The sequence below is a fragment of the Pseudonaja textilis genome, chromosome 1, assembly GCF_049901715.1.
Source record: "Pseudonaja textilis isolate UNSWEBS1 chromosome 1, rPseTex1.2, whole genome shotgun sequence".
NCBI lineage: Eukaryota > Metazoa > Chordata > Lepidosauria > Squamata > Elapidae > Pseudonaja > Pseudonaja textilis.
In genome coordinates, this window is record NC_141990.1 from 229,751,334 (window position 1) to 229,769,393 (window position 18,060).

At 39.3% G+C, this 18,060-nt stretch overlaps 1 protein-coding gene across 1 annotated transcript in view; it reads right to left on the reverse strand.

The window, feature by feature from the left end:
* Window positions 1-18,060, reverse strand: part of IGHMBP2 (immunoglobulin mu DNA binding protein 2) — a 62,796-nt gene that overhangs the window by 25,735 nt on the left and 19,001 nt on the right. Inside the window, exons 7-8 of the mRNA XM_026706687.2 lie at window positions 17,046-17,193; window positions 11,277-11,451 (exon numbers count right to left, since the gene is read on the reverse strand). Coding sequence (XP_026562472.1) covers window positions 11,277-11,451; window positions 17,046-17,193 — 323 coding nt within the window. The remainder of the gene's footprint in view (window positions 1-11,276; window positions 11,452-17,045; window positions 17,194-18,060) is intronic.

The following is an 18,060-nucleotide window of genomic DNA, read 5'->3' on the forward strand; positions in this document are numbered from 1 at the left end:
GAGACTGATAAAACAGAAACATTTGATGCAAAACTTGGGGAAGGGGAGGCTTATATACCTTCCCCAAATTTAGCTTTCCTATCAGCAGGCTTGGAATTCCATATGCCTTCTGTCTCTGAAATAACATGTGCTGTTTTATTGCACAAGCTTACACATCCTAGAATGTGTCTAATTGGCTATAATGAAACTCTCTGAATAAATCTCACTGCGTGATTTATAAATCAGCCATTTCTTTTCTTCTGCCAAATGCAGTCAAGTCACAATATTATATCTGCTCTCCCCTGAGTCCTGAATCCCGCACTTTACAAGTGCACAGATATTCAGAAAGGAAATTCCTTGGTCTCTCCTCCTCTGCCCTTAAGTCCCCAGAAAACCCTGCTCTATAGGATAAAGACCTTCAATAAAGTAAAAAGATGGCATTTCATACTTCTTTCTCGCTTTTCCCAGCAGGTGTCTAACCCATCACGCAGGTTCCTCCTAAAGAATCAATCTTGACCATTTAGAGGTTTTTAAAGGATAAAAGGATGGAAGAAATCCTTTGTGCAGGGATCATACTGGAATATTGATACTGGATAAGCATGGGCTGATCACACTATGCAACTTTTATTTTGCAATGTCAATCCATCATGCCAAGTAAACATATATCTATCTCCCCAAACCTTATAACCACATTTGTTATTCTGCTCAATTAATTGGGTAATAAACCCCATTGGAGTCAGAAACTATCATCAGCCCAAGGATACTAAAAAGCCCTTGCTAATTTCTACCAATTTCAAATCATCACAATTAGATGGGGGGAGAGGAAGTATCCCTATGTTTACAGCGTACCAAAGTAATTGGTGACAATAAACATTTTAGAATATTACTTCTGTTAGCAATTTGATGTAACAACTAATTACATACTTCATTATTAACATATTTTGCATTGATGCTTCCTTCTATCTCACTGAAATCACTTCCCAGTTTATTCAAAATATTCCTTTCCATTTTTATACTTGCAAAAGGTTTCATGCAACTGCCCACTCCACTAAACAACTCTATTTACTTGGTAGTAAGAATGGGGATTGATTTACATCAGAATAGGAGCGAGATAGGAAGAAAGCAGCCAATCTCTCTGGCAGTTAGTCTAAAAATTGGATCCCCGTTTATCCCTCTGGAGAACTTCATCCTTTTCTGCCAAAATGGGGGTTTGTCTTTTTTTTCCCTCCTTCCCAGTGCAGTTCACCTCTCAAGCCATCTTCATTGTGGATTTTTCTTGGTTTTTTTACTCTTTATCCTGGGAGGGAGTATGGTACACAATGTGTGTGGAGACCACAACACAGCAGGGTGCCTAACTCCAGAGTGCTCCCTCAAGGAAATCAAGCTAAGTGTAGTTTCCTGGAATTCCTAGAGGATGGGCACATTTCTGTGTACTTTCAAGTAACAAAGGCAAGGTTTTTCTACATAAAGGACTCGGTGCAGCCCCTTCCGACAGCTGACTCAGCAAGTTCTAGAAACTTCCATCTCTGATTCAAGCAACTGCCTGCATTCTTTTATTCCCAGAATAATAGAATAACAGAGTTGGAAGGAGCCTTGGAAGTCTTCTGGTCCAGATCCCTTGCTCACGCAGGAAACCCTATAACATTTCAGACCAATAGTTGTCCGATCTCTTCTTAAAAACCTCCAGTGTTGGAGTACCCTCAAGTTCTGAAGGCAAATTGTTCCACTGACTAAATTTCTCCTTAGTTTAGGTTGCTTCTCTCCTTGATTATTTTCCATCCGTTGCTTCTTGTCCTGCCTTCAGGTGCTTTGGAGAATAGGTTGATCCCCTCGTCCATTTCTAACACTAGAATACTGATATGTGAAGGTCAAAATCATTTTACAAACAAGGTATCTTAATTTACAGGCAGTTCATTTTAGTTATTCATTAGGAATTTAATTAGTGTGTTTCTGTTTTTTCCGTAGTAAGTATATGTAAACCCACACACACATACTAGTCTGTGATATGTACAGAATCAGAGCAATATTAAAGAGGAATCCCCAGAGCTTCTTTTCAGTTAGAGCTGTTAAGATGAATAAGATAAGGGTGTTGGTTCTCCTATAGGTTTTGCTTCTATCAGTTTTTTCCTGAGCACTCTTCCCTTGGGAGAAAGTTATCTTAAATTCAGGGCATCCTCGTTCGAGATAAATATGGTACATGATTACTATTACAGTTGAAGCACAGATTGCAAAAAACAAAACAAAAACTAGAATAACTTATTATATGCTTCAAATGATTTGGTAAGCAGATTTTCTAGGTGTTAAAAGTGCACTTGGTGAAGCAATTCTAACCCAAGTTAACAATTTTAACACATTAGGATCATACTGTGAATTGGAATATCAAGTCACTGCAAAACCTGATACAATATACAACAACAATCAGAAATATTTTTCTTACTAAAAGCATCCTGCCTCCACTGTTGCTGCAATGAAATGAACTCAGTTCAGCTGAAAAGTCTTATAGTCCTGTTACCCAAATCAAAATTTTCCTTTGGTCTCATATGATGCAACCACCTTGGAGCTGAAGTACCTATAGAATAAGCCCCTACATCCCTATAAATGAGTGGTACAGAAAAAAATGAATCCCGCTTTGAATATTTGCTATTCTATGCAGGCAAAACTGTTCATTGTAAGAAATTTTCGTACACTTCCCTTTCAAGACAGCAATGGGTAAAATACTAGATCATGCTAGCACTATAGCAATCTATATTTATACATTTCAAGCTGTCTCCAATATTTAGCTGACTGAAACTGAAGAGCTGAGCACCTAACTAAATCTCTAGAGTCACATAAGTTTGAGCTTCCTATATTTCTCTAATATTTTTTGCTTCCGCTTGGCTTTGGCTTAGGCAGGGCCTAAGGCTAGTGTATCATTCTCCAATTAACTACACTAATTCAACTTAAGCAGAATGGATCGCTTCTATCCAACCATCTGAGACAAAAGACTGCTTTTAGCCAGTAGTTCAGTATATTAAATTACATCACCTTCAGTTTTATTTATACCAACTTCCCAGCAAAGGATGTTTAAGAAAAAATTGTTTGTCTGAAAGATACTTCTCAAAATTTAGATTATAGGGATGGTATCAATTATTAGATATTTTTTGTAAAATCTGATCTGAGCATCATATTGAACTTGCACTTGGGCTTTATGGCAATAAATAGTTTAATTGCTATCATAAGATACTTCGAGATGTATCTTTGAATTGAATAAATGCTATCAAATTGGGGCAGACTTTTGGCAACCACAGATTTTTTCCCCAGAATAATCTGTCTCCAAGTTGGTCCTTCAAGTCTTCCAACAGGGTACTGATTGTTGGTGTAACTAAGACCATCCATCTTGCTTCTGGTCATCTTTTTCTCTTTCCTTCCACGGTATCTTTCCCAGCATTACAGACTTTTCAAGTGAACTAGTTCTTTCTATAATGCACCCACAATGCAATAATTTGAACTACTACTGACTCCTGGCAATTCCTAGGACAAGTTTCTACAGTTTCCTTGGCAAGATTTTGCAAGTGGTTTATCATTGCCTCCTTCCTAGGGCTAAAAGAGAGAATGGTCCTCGTATCTGAAGGTGGGACTACAACTCAGAGTCTCCCAGTTTCTAGCCTGATACTTTAACCACTACATCAAACTGGCTCAACAAACAGCATACTGAGCAAAAATATATGTTCAACACTTTAGTCTCATTGCTATACTTTTTTCTATTTTTAATTTCTATCCCAATTTTTCTTCTGCTATCTTGCTCAGCTAATCTTTATGATACACCATCAGTTAGTAACTGAACAAGAAGTAACTTTCTTTTTACTAATGACTTCATTTATCTTAAGTTCACAAATCCGTTACAAAATTTAACTGTGCCTAATAGTGTCATTCCTATTACTGAGATTTTCCACCAAGCTTTTAAGAACTGGTTTGTGAAGCATATTGCCTTTGGGCAATTTGATAAAATTTATCATGCCTTTAGCTTCATTTTCATATATTCCAAAGGCCTATATTAAAAATGACACTGTGGGTAGTTATACATTTGCATGCAGTGTGCATTTTGCATTTACTTCTGCATTTAAACTGATATGGGTGTGGGTCAACTCAAGATAACATCTTGAATTAGGATTAAACAGGCTCCTGAATGCTATGTTGGATTTGAAAAATTGTGGATGAAAGATTGATTCAGTCATGAAACTGACTGGATAGTTTGGGAAAAGAGTTAACACCTTGATGTACCTCAAAGATTAGCATGTAATTCAAATATTAATTTGAGGTCCACTTGGAAAAAGAAGATACTGCTCAAGAAATTCAAGAGTGTAAAAGAAACTCCATGTTTTCTTATGTGCAGATGTACGTAGCCACATTTCTGCTTTGTAACCCATTCCATTCCATAGAAATATCCACTCTAAGATTGCATAACAACTATCCTGTTAACAAAGTGGCCAACACCTATTGCAGACTCAGTAGGAGTAAATGTGATCATTGTAAACCTTTTTGAATTTGAAAGAAATCACCCATTTTGAACTGAAAGTCCAAATGGGTGCATGGACCTGCATCACGGCATACTGGTTGAAGTTACTATTCTCCCCCACTGCCCCCCAAAACCTAGAGCTTTTTTCTTATTAAGGATGGTTATGAATCAGTACAGACTAGGATAATTTCACAAAAACTCCATTCTGATCAATCAAGCTAAGCATAAAAAATAGGCAAATGTTTGCCCATTCAAATATTTATAAATGGAATTTTAATCCATAGAACAAAATTTATGTGACATCTAATACTGTAATTTTTTCTTAAAACCTAGTACAATGACAGTTTGTCCCAAGTAGATTGTTAGATAAATTTGAGAGAGACCACAAATAGTGATTATGTGCCATCAAAGTCATTTTTGACTCCTAGCAACCACAAAGATAGATTAGGAATAGTACAGCATAATAATCCTCCAACTCAGCAGTGTGTAACATAAAGGCAAAGCAAAAGTAGATTTTCCTCAGTTCTGAGAGAAGCATAGTTCTATTTTAAAAATGTATTGCAACTCATAGGTCTTTTAGGATGCAGAGAGCATTTAAAAAAAGAAGATCTGCAGCGGAAGATTGAACTAGGATTTTGTAGCAGTATTCTTTCTAGAAAAATAACCACGGAGTTGCATATGGCATTAAGATTCAATGTGCTAGGATGACATTATGAGAAATTAGCTGGCATGTTAAAGATCTCTAAATTGAGCAAAGTTAAGTCTTACTTCTAAATTAGGCATCAAACACATTATTCTTCATGTAGAGGTGTTACATGACACAGGAAATTTGCATCTAGCAACTTAGATGAAAAAGTCATACTCAAGAAAACTAGTGTAGACATTTCAAATAGATTAGATCCTTGTTAATGAGGCTTGAAAGGGATGCCACTTTTCAAATTGTTGTCCTTTTATTATGCCTCTTCAGGGAGACCAATAAAGTTGCAGCATGGGCAGAAATTAATGTGCACTTTTTTTCTGTGTAGTAACTGCTTTTGTGGCTTGAGAAGAAGCAGTGCTTGCTATAGAAGTGTGTGTGTGTGTGTGTGTGTGTGTGTGTGTATACACGAGTGGTGGGATTCAAATATTGTTGCCACCAGTCCAGTGGGCGTGGCTTGGTGGGCGTACTTTGCGCGCCTGCACATACTTTAAGTGCAGGCGTGCATCTAACATGTACTTTGCACAGGCACAGAGGCATTCTAACTTGCCTCCTGCAAGTCTGCATGATCCCGGTTGCTCCAGCAGCTGCCGCACGGGGCTATTCTGCGCAAAGCAGCTGTGCTTCAAATTCAGCGGATAAAAGTGAGTATGGGAGCCCGGGCGGGTGAGCCTAACAGCAGAGCAGTAGAGAGAATCGGTTCAGTCTCTGCTGCTCATCGCTCCTACCGGCTCGCCAGAACCAGGCCGAACCAGTCGAATACCACTACTGGTATACACACATATTATCCCAGAAGAAATTTCCTGGGAATCTGTTTAAACTCTGTGCCCCCTATGTAAATGCTGAATTTTAAGGGGCCAAAAAAGGGAGCGGGTCTCTTTAAGACTCTGAGCTCAGTGGTTCCATCAGGAACACTCAATTTAAAGAGACAAAGAGAGGCAGAGAAAAGAAAGATATTTGGCTAAGTCTTACAGACAAGGAAAGTCCTTCAAATCCAATATATTCTACCAATATGTTACAACTATGTTCAGTCACCTTGGAAGCAATTTCATTTATAAGCTTTTCCTTTTTCAAGCATGTGATTGTGGTATTCAGCAGGTTCTGACCAGTTCTGGAGAACTGGTAGCAGACATTTTGAGTAGTTCAGAGAACCGGCAAATACCACCTCTGACTGGCCCCACCCCCATCTACTCTCTGCCTCCCGAATCCCAGCTGATTGGCTGGGTCTTCTTTCGTTGCCCTGCACAGGAGAATGGAGCTGGAAAGCAGGTTAGTGGGGTGGGGAGGGAATGGAGATTTTGCAGTAACCTTCCTTCCCACCAAGCCATGCCCACCAAGCCATGCTCACCAAGCCACGTCCACCAAGCCACACCATGCCCATCAAACCACGCCCACAGAACCGGTAGTAAAAAAAATTGAATCCCACCACTAATGTGATTGTTGCTCTGGAGGCAAAATTAAAACCCAAGAAATGTGCTGTTAACTTCTGTGTTATACTAAGCCTAATTGTAATTAAGAATTATCCACTTAGAAAAGAAAGTAAAAAGGATTTGAACCCTGCTGGGTATGATCAAAGATTTTCTTGATTCAACAAATTTGCTTGTCATCATATCCAGTTGCTGCCAGAAGGATCCCAATCAGAGCAAATAAGCCAAAACTTCACAGAAGGTTATCAGGATCTAAAACTTACTGAGGTAGATTGGATAAGGATGTTAATTGCTGCTGCAACAGCAAAACACCCAACAGGGTCTATTTCAAATAAATGATGATGCCTTTATATTGATTCTAAGATAACAGATTTCATTCAATTAAGGGCACATCATTCCTTGCCATACCAATGAGTTAAATATATTTCTCCTTTTTGGTTTCTTTGAATTAGTCTTGATTCTTGGGGGGCTCCCTGGACAAATCCCTGCAGCTAATATTTTTCAGGGGTGGATTGCCATTATCTGCTTCCTAGGGCTGAAAAAATGTGACTGGCCCGACATTACCCAGTTGTGCCTAAGATGGGGACTGGAATGCCTGATCTCCAGATTTCTAGCCTATAATTGAAATACCAGTTGCTGCACATCAACCTCAAACCCCAGCATTTTCCCCTTTAAACTCTTCCCACTAACATGTATGGTAATTAAGGAGGAAGCTCTTGGATAATTCAAATGTTTGATTAAAGGCATGAGACCAATGTTGACACAAGCAAAAAAAAAATTTATTTTTGTACCGTGCAAAGGGTTAAATATAAATGCCTAAATAGTCCTTTCCAACTTTGTGTTCTCTTAGTTGAACATTTCTTGCTATCTTGATCAGCCTACTGCCTATAAATTATATTAGGCATGTCAAATTCAAGGCCCATGGGCCAGATCCAGCCCGCAGGGCCGTCCTGGTCTACCCAATGTGAAGAGGAAAGATTGCACCAGCCTGGCTTCAGCCTGGTCTACCCAGTGCAAAGATGAAAGATCAGACAGTGTAGCTTCAGCCTGGTCTACCCAGAGCAAAAACAAAAGATGAGGCCAGCATAGCTTCGGCCCGGTCTACCCAATGTGAAGAGAAAACATGCCAGCAGTTTGGGGAGTGGCATCAAGCTAGCCATTCCCACCCAGTCAGTGACACGCACACACACCCCGAGGTCTCAGAGCTGGAGAGCAATGATAGTAATAATAATCTGTATAGCAAGAACCTAGCATTTCCACAGTGGACAAGTTGGCTTTCACTCCATATATAATTACTTTCTTGCAGTTCACAATTTGTCAACTTAAAAATCATTTTGTGGTTATAATCAGTTAAACTGTCCTGTAACTACTACTATTCATCTCTCTAATCATTTCTTTACCTTTCAAAAGACTATCTTGATCAATATTACCATACATCTATTATTAGTCCAAAATTGTGCCTATAATGGCATCAAAGTAGAAGTGTTATGGGGAAACTTAAAAGAAAACTTAAGATGATGACCTGTCAGAAACTTTTTTTACCTATCTGTGGCTTTAAGTATTAGTTTATTGGCTTTGGGATTATTTTATCTATAAAGCAACAATATATAATCTGTCAAAGAATAAACATGTACTAGATGGCTGTTTTGGAGTGATTGGTCTTTAAGGAAACAATGAAATTTTCAGTTGAAACTTCTGTTTGCTACTCTTATCTGCCAACAGCACAAAGAATGCTTTACATTAGCAATTATGTGCAGGTTTCCTGAACTAAAATTTATTCCTGGCAAGTTTATGCACGTATGTTTTATGGATCTCTCTCATGATTAAAAAATATGAGAGATCCATAAAACATATGTGCATAAACAATAATGACTGAAGAGTTTCATAGCAAGAGCAGCATATACAACAATGCACGATTTATAGTCTCCTGGATGCTAATTTTCTGCCAGGAATGCAGAGAATTACATTCCTGCTTCTGGTTTAACATCTTCCAGGGTGCAATTTAATAAATTGCATGCAATTTATTCTAGCACAGCAAACAGAAAAATTCAAGCAACCTACACATACACCCATGGGGAAAATTACAGAATATAAATCATTAACAATTAAAATATGAACAGGATCTCAATAAGTCAATGGTGATAAGGTTGAAACATTTGTTAATCTTTCCCTGTTCATGGAAATTTGAAGGTCTAGCTCTAGCATGAACCATTTGGAATCTTGGTCAAGATATGTATGGGATGTAAGTAGCTCTACATGAAAACGTATGAAAGGGTGGACTGCTATTGCCATTTCCATACTGAGCTCTTTTCACCTACAGTTATCAGTGGGAGCTAATTTAAGCAGGTTTTAGGCAGGTTGTATTTCAGCAACAGATGCTTCTAGATTGTATGTTCTGTGATAAAGTACGGAATGAATTCTTCTGAGTACATCCTTATGAATCTTTAACTACTGCAACTATCCTTTCCAACAGTTGATTGTCCAGTACAGATATTCTCTCCCCAAGTAGTTTGTTTGTTTAATTGACTGGACTATGCAAATGTCCCCCAAATACCTACATGGTTTATTACACATGAAAAATTCTACAGCTAACTGAAGTTCATTGTCTAGAATTACTAAGCTCTTTCCATAGGAGTTTGTTCCATTGTGATAATTTCCCTTTATTCCTTCTGCAAATTATGTTTTTATTTTTTTTATTTCTAGCACTTTAACCTAGTTCTCTTGTATTGTCAAATTCATCTCCCTCGTTGCTTCATGGGCTTGGGCCTTCCTTCTATAGTAATTCTATAATTAAATCAACCATTTCATTTTGACTGTTATTGTTGGGTATATGGATACTCCAACCAGGTTTGGGTTGAATAAATATGTAAACCTAGGATTAAGTGTCTTTGTAGCTTTAAGCACAAGAAAATGCAATGTCATTGTGGGTGCGGTTGCAGGCAGTAATAAAGGTAGGAAGGGAAACGTAATAGACCCGGCTTCTGGATGCACCTGGTTCTGTTCCTGGTCTGCTGCCTGCTGTGTTGGAACGTCTGTCTGCTTACTTTTGGAGGCTACTGTGCCAGATACCATTTCAACTGAACACAAAGACTGTTTGCCTGGTGAGCTGAGGATTCAGCGTTGTCTTTGAGAGGAAGGTATCGGAAGGAGAAGATTACAAGCAGATAAGAACATTGTACTGACTGTTAATGAACTAGGTAACTGGATTGATATACTGGATTACTGACATATGGACTGAATGACACTTCTTAATCTCTGTGTGTATTAAATAACTATTTTAAAACCACAAACAGTGTTTTTGTCTCCAGTGTGTGTATACTCTTGGGCCCACTCTCTCTCTCATTTGCCTGACTGGCTTGACTGCTGCTGCACACTCTGCTAGGGGGTTTGTCCCCAAACACTAACAGTTATAATCTATTTTAAAGTCAAATCTAAACTTGTTTCATATATATTGCTTGATAACAAATGAACTCTGTGGGGTGGTTCTCTTTAATAAATTGTTTCACATTTGGCAGAAATCTTTGTTACAGGTTTACCAATAATACATAATGCACACAGATCCTTCAAAACCAGAACTAATCCATATCCCGTAAATATAATTAACTGGCTTGGGATAAAATTGAAAGCTATGGTTTCACTGAAAGTAATTCATTAAAGCACAGTATTTGGTTTAAGAATGGAAAAAGCCAGTTGAAAAATCTATCAATAGTGAGCAAGGCAGACAAATGAATAACAGGGGCTCCTTTAAATAGGTCAAGGATAGGAGATCTGTTGCATTTTGCTACAGGATACAATAGGAGATCTGTAGCATCTGTAGCCTTGGTGGCGGCAGTGGTTAGAGTGCAGTACTGCAAACTACTTCTGCTGCCAGCCGGCTGCCTGCAATTGGGCAGTTCAAATCTCACCAGGTTCAAGGTTGACTCAGCCTTCCGTCCTTCTGAGGTGGGTAAAATGAGGACCCAATGGGGGCAATAGGCTGACTCTGTAAACCACTTAGAGAGGGCTGTAAAGCATTATAAAGCAGTATATAAGTCTAAGTGCTATTGCCATTTCAAAAGTGTATTTAGCTATAATGCTATCCAGCCTACAGAATTGAATTAGAAGGAATGTTGAGAGTTACAGTTCCTCAATTTCTGGAAGCATATAAACTTTTATGCAAGACATACAGCTACCTACCAATTTTGGAGATTATACTGGGCCCACTTAAGTGTATGGGTATAGCAAAATATATATATAGAATCCATTATTTCTGTTCATTTTTCATCACTGTTCTTGTTATAAGAGAAATTCCCAAAATGTGCACAAGGAAAATTAAATTCAGTTCAACCATCCCCTCAGCAGAAAACCTCTAAAGACCTCTCAAATGATTGGACTGTAATATAAAATTATCCATGACAAACATTTGCTTTCTTATTCTTCAGTTCAAGAGTGTGCTCTGTTAATTATAATTCAGAGAATAATTACTTTATTATCTTAAGTTAGTTGATTTAAGTTTTCTGCTTTATATTAAGCAGCTGACATATATAATCAAATCTCATTAAAAAACAAGGAAGGTTATCTCTATCTGCTGTGCAATTAAATGCAAAGATGGGTATTCTAATTGACAGGCCATTTTCCAGATAGGCTTTTCCCCAGCACCTTTAAAATAATTAATTGATAATGGAGGACATTTTCTTACTTGTGAGAAATGATTGTGGGAGGCAGCTGTTTGTGATCACCAGCCAGGATACACTTCCTAACCTTTAGCAGTGGGATCCAACAGCTTGCTTCAAGAGCTTGCGAACATTCATCAATCACCACAAGATCAAAGTGGTTCTCAGGAAGAAGCTTCAACGGACCATCAGAAGAGGCACCTAATTAAAAACAAGATTAAAAACTACACTGAGCCTTTCAGCACTGCAAAAATGGAAAAGGACTAGCTGTCTTAAAAAGGTCTTCTGATTCTGTCTTCTGATTCCTTGGGGCGTTCCGAGTGTGGTTGTTTGCCTGCAGATGTTTCATTACCTGACTAGGTAATTTTATCTAAACAGGTAATGAAACATTTGCAAGCAAACAACAAAGCTAGGAAAGCACCAAGGACTCCATAATTCCTCATAGTACTGGATTGTGTCATTATTGGCATATGATCTTCAATTGCATGCAATTGAAGTTTCCAAATGGTATGGTCAATTTTCCTTTCCACAAGAACATTCTTCTACTGACGTAACTAAGTTAGAGTGCATATGCATTACCTCCTTGAAATCAACAGATTTCAGAAAGCTAAGCAGGGTTGGATTTGGTTAACAGGTGGATAAGAGACCGCCAGCAAATCCCAGAGCTGCAGACTTAAATTAGGAAGTCATAAAAATCCTAGAAGACAGCTGTGGCAAACCTCTTTTATATTGTTGTCAGAAAACAACACAGACGTGGTCATGCCAGTTGCACCTTCTTTGCAAATTCTACCTTTTCATTCACAACTGTTTATTTGCTATAAGAAATCTATCAGAAGGGGCAGAAGTAAGAGCTGGCACATTTATGTGTGAAATTGAAAGAAATTGATTTGCAAGCCTATAATGGGAAAAAAAACTGCTGAGTTTATACCTATGGAAGAACTTAGGGCTGCAGTGTGCCTATAACCTTTACCCTTTTGTTTAGCTTTGCAGAACATTCTCTGGACCCAACGGCAGGTCAAACTACATGAATCTTCCATTTCTACAGTAGGAAAATAGATACCAATGGGAAGCCCACAAGGAGGACTTGAATGCAAGAGCATCCTCCTGCTCTTTTTCCCACCAACTAATGTCCAGAAATGTATTGCTTTTGTGTAGTTTTCTTGGCAATGGTATGGAAGCAGCCTGCCCATTAAACTGGAAGACAACAAGGATGCCATCAATGAAGCCACCTAACAATAAAATCACCATAAATCATAGGGCCACATGGCCATGTAATAGCTAAAAAAGCAATTTACAAGCAGGGAAAATGAAGTATTGGAATTACTGGAAAAAATCTTTATTCTTAGACTTTTGCTTCCTCCTAGACTAGCAATCACAATCCAGCCCCAGAAAGGGATGCTCAAAATGATTTCAACTTATGGAACACATAGGAAAGGACAAAAATGAAGACTTTGAATAAAATAAAAAAGATAGTTCTCAAAATAATAATCATTCCCAAATGAACGAGGCAGTGGCAATCTAGTGGAAAAATATCAGGAATGAGATTAAAAATGTCAAGGGAGGTCTGGGACCGATCAAGTCTTGGTTATAGAGGTGGCTCATCTTGTTTCTCTTCTTAGCCTGACTAGCTAAGCTGGAATGAAGTAAGGATGTGTGAATGCGTGCAGCTTTTAGTCCAGAAAGTAAACAGTAAAAGCTGCAAATCTGCATTTGTATCTATATATGAGTTTTTAAATAAAGGACAAGTAATTTTGGGGATATCATAACATTCTCTGTACAGTCCTCAGGGGCTGTACACACATAACAGTTTGAAAGGTAAGAAAAATATTTAAAGAATAGTCAGTTATATGGGTCCGAGTTTTGAGTTGCAGGTAAAATTACACCAGTCCTGGTTTATTCCCCAGTTTAACCATTCTGGGGAAATCCTAGTGTATTGAACTCAGTTAATTAAAAGCCAGTTCTGCTCCTTGGGTAAAAGCAATTAAGTTTGCCTGCTGAGCATAGCAATAAAGTGACAAGACTGGGTTGCACCAAATAACCTTGCAGAACAATGATTTCTACCTTTCCTTATAAAAACTGGGTAATTGCTGCAAGGGGAACTTGCTTCTAAAAAAGGCGGGGGGTGGGGAGTGGGAGACAGAAAGAACCTACTGCAGAGAAATTGATGTTTCCACACTGTAAATCTTCACTCTTGTCTGGTGTCTATGCCACTGATTTCAAACCAATTTATTTGCAGAAAATATGTAACTGTCCGTAACATGAACACATATGCAGAGTTTCTGCTTATAAAGGAAACAAAAAGCTGACTGTAGACACACACACACACACACACACACACACACACAAAACACAAGCATACATACATACATAAACAAATGGAAAGGTGCTGAGTCATCTATTCCCAATTGTCTTTTAACAAATAAATTAATTTTGCATTTTGCCTCTAAAACCGCAATGTTTGAAATTTTACTTCTGACAAACAGTGCAAACCAGGTTTCTATGAGAAAAGCTAAAGGGCAAATGCTTGTCGTAATAGCCCCACATTTTCAGAAAACATGTTATTATTTCAAAACCTTGATGGTGGACCAAGCACCTCAAAACAACCTAGAGCAAGACAAATACCAAAAAGTTCTTAAAGTTATTTCAACAATGGTTGGGAGAAAAGATTATTCTCAAGCAGGGGTAGGATTCTCCCGGTTCGGACGAACACCTTGTTCCAACGTTCAGCTGGCTCCAAACCAGTTCGCTCTGACGAGTATGTGGGTCCTCCCGTCCACCCCTGCTCTTTCCTGTGCTTTATGTATTTTTGTTAGCGCAGTTGATTCGCACCGTAGAGCAGTTTGCCATGCCTCAGCTGTTTCTTCAGCTGCAGTTGAAGGTATTAGCTTTTTAAAATGTGGAGCACACAGGCAAAGCGTGTGCTCACCAAACCAGTTGTTATACCAGTTCAATCACACTTCTATTCTCAAGTCACCTGAAGGTAATTAAAAGTCATCAAGGCAATTAAAATCCACACAAAATGGCGGACATGGTTGGAGACCTGTTACTTGAGAATAATTCCCTTTCCTGGGTTGGCTGTGATGGTATGGACCAGCGGTTGCCAACCAGTGGGTTATGTCCCACTGGTGGTCCGCGGCCCACTAGTGGCCGGCGAGAAAATTTTGATGGTCCACAGAGAAATGTCCCCCCAAAAGCACCACCCCCAAAAAATCATTAATCCAGGCTGTGCGGGAACAGAAGACTGTGCTGCCCACATGGCCCGCGGGAATACAAGGCTGCACCGCCTACATGGCCCACTAACCGCTGGCCCCCACCCTTTGCAAATCTTACCTTCAGTAGAGCCACGCAAGCTGGAACTGGAAGGTAAGACCAAAGGCGGGGGAGGGAAATCTGCCCTGGGGTGGCTTGCTGATGTTGGTGGGAAAGTTGGTCCCATATTCCAAAGCTGCAGCAGTCAGGACTGGCCCTTTGATCACCCCAAAGCAGCTCTTCCACCTGGGTGCACCGGCCTGCCATTGAGGAGCTGCTCCATGATGACCAAAGGGCCAGTCCTGACTACTACAGCTCTGGAATATGGGACTGGCTCGTGGTGGGACTGGAAATCTTCTACTTAGGGGGTGGCATATGCAATGTGTAAATTTGCAAGTGGTACAATGTGCAAAAAGGAGCACAACTCTTGATGGCCGGAATGAGTAATAGTGCTGTTGCTGGGGGGACGCAGTGCAAATGGGCTGAAGCGGTAGTGGCGAAGGCAGAATGCTAATGCCACGCAAATGTGAGTAGCATTTGTTCTCCAATCTCCAGGTTAGAGGAACAACATTCAAACGTGGCTGGCAGCAGCCCCTTGCGGTTTCCTTGCTGCTTTTGAAGCCAATTTCAAAGGCTGGGAGAGGACTAGAGGGGGCGGGGCTCACTGACCTCCAAATTGGTTCCCAGCCAGCCTGGGGGAGCATTCAAACGAGGAGAGTGGAGGAGGGGGAGGCTTATAATAAAAAACATGATTATAAGCCACCCCCTCCTCCACTCCCCTCATTTGAAGCCTCCGAAGCAGTGGTGAAATTTGACCACCTCGTGCCAGGTGGTAGGGACAGTATGGTTTGCCGAACTGGACAATCGCCCCTGGTTGGCCCTGTCCATGCCCGCCCGGTTGCACCCATGTCGGCAACAGGGATGGTAAGAGAGAGAGAGAGAGAGAGAAAGAGAGACAAGAAAGAGAAGAGAGAGAGAAATGAGAGAGAACAACAACAAAGAAGTGACGTCATATTAAATTTACCTTTAATGTAAACATTAATTTTTATATTAAATATATTATTTCTTTTTAAAAATTCATATTAGTGGTCCTCGGGATATAAAATTATGAGTTTGGTGGTCCCTGAGGTCCAAAAGCTTGGCGACCCCTGGTGTGGACAACACATGTTGATATTTACCACACTAATTGCAGAAATGGTGTCTGCTTCTGTAGAAGCGAATACCCCTTGAAGTATCTTGCCCCTCCGCAAATGAATATGGCCCTTTTTTAAAGGACATCACTTAAGGTAGAATGAACAGCATAAGACTGTACAACATCGTCATCAGGGCTTGGCACCTTTCCAGAGGTAAATTAAATTGACAAAGGAGTGAATATGATTTTATGCCTTCTATAGATTGTTGACTAAAGTATTTCTTTTAAATAACATCCAGAGCTTGCCCAGAATTCTCTTTGGTATGAGAAATTTCAGAGCAGAAGGGGGATATAATTTTCAGTAAGAAATTGGAACTGATATTGTGTTCATAAATCAACTTTGTATATTAGACATTTTAATGCATATTCTTTACACAAAATTATCTGCAAGGTTTCCTGAAAATTATCCTTATGGGATTGGAAACAGTTCCCCAAACATAAATAATTGCAGTTTGGTTGAGTCCTCTCCAAGAGGCTGTACACATGAGTATGCACTTGGAAACAAAAATAAATTCCCTCCTTTGCTGGTTCAAGGGCTTAATTATTTCTATAAATAATGCATAAATTCCTTTCCTTCATTAAATGGAACAAGAAAATGACAAGCAGTGCTTTGTAAAATGTGAACAGCAGTATTAGTCTGCTGTTCAAATTCACACACTATTGATTAGTTATCAAATCACCCAATCACAGAATAAAATGTGATCGAAAGAAAAATTGGGCAGTAAGATTGGAGACCCTAGTTTGGTCTAGTGGTTAAGACTTCAGGCTAGAAAGTAGGAGACCGTGTATCCAAGTCTCATCTTAGCCATGAGAGCCAGCTGGGTGACTTTAAGCCAGTCGTCTGTCTGTCTGTCTGTCTGTCTGTCTGTCTCTCTCTCTCTCTCTCTCTCTCTCTCTCTCCTCTCTCTCTCTCTCTCTCTCTCTGTGGTGGGATTCAAATTTTTTTACTACCGGTTCTGTGGACGTGGCTTGGTAGGTGTTGCAGGGGAAGGCTAGTGCAAAATCTCCAGTCAGAGGTGGTATTTGCCGGTTCTCCAGACTACTCAAAATTTCCGCTACCGGTTCTCCAGAACTGGTCAGAACCTGCTGAATACCACCTCTGCTTGAGCTACAGGTAAAAATAATAAAGCAGTACAAATAAATAAATAAATAAACAAACAAACAAACAAATAAATAAATAATACAGTGCGCTGTTTATGTTTATAGATACTGAGATAAGAAACAGTTCAAAGATATACTATGCAGTTTGAGAGTTCCAGTTTAAGTGGAATACAGTTACAAATAGAACAGTTAGATTAATAATAGTAACCATTTGATCAAACCTTATAGGCAAATCTAGAAAAATTCTCCTAACCTGTGTTCGTAGCAAGAATAACATGAGCTTTTTGCAAAGTTTCAGACATAGCCATTTCTTCTCGTTCCTTCAGTTCCTTTCTCAGTATCTTAATTTCATTAAAAAAATGTTTTCTCTCTCCTTTGTCTTGGGTCTTCCTAGCTTTCATCTGCATAAGAGAGACAGTGATCTCAGCACAGCACACATTTAGTAGTCAAAATAATAGTAAAACAGCAGTAGGATTTATCTTATAAAAATGCCATTAGAATACCACAAATTCTTTTTAGGTGGATTTTCTCCAGTCTGACCCCATAACTGGCTGGGAATAATGGGAGTTGTAGTTTAGTACAAACATAACCACTGAAGCAGTTGATAACAGTATTATTTTTTTTTATATTTTTCTCTGCTTCTATAAATATTCAAAGCAGCTTACAGTAATAAAAAAAAATCACTACTGTATAATTCTGCATAGTAAAAATCAAAATGAAAATCAGTATCACTGAAAGCAATTAACAGTCAAAAGTCAAAACTGAAAGAGGGATTTATTTGCTATTTTCCTAAATAAGGGGAAAACAGGAGCCAAATATTGGAGCAGTGTTTTTCAATCTCAGATTTAAAATGTATGGCCTTTCCTAGGCAGCATGCTGGTGAGTTGAAGTCCACACATCTTAAAGTTACTGGAATTAAAAACATCCAGGTAGTTTGGGATTCTGGGGTCCATGTGTGAATGAATTTCAGTTGCCAAGGTTCAAGCAGGCACGGATCGGCAAAGAGCTCTTTCACCCAGCTTCCAGATGAGACGGAGTGCTTTTGGTAGTCGGCAGCAGTTTTCAACCTTTCCTGCCAGCTTCCCCATCGACTCTCTGGGGACGCTGGCAGGAAAGATGGCAAGTGTCAATCACATGAGGGGGTGCTTAGCAAATGGTTGCCAATCATATCATCGTGGCAGGGTTGAGACATTTTGTGGTAGTTGGAAACATTTTACTTTTTCAAGGCCTTTGTAATTTCGACCTATCATTAAGCGACTGGTCATTAA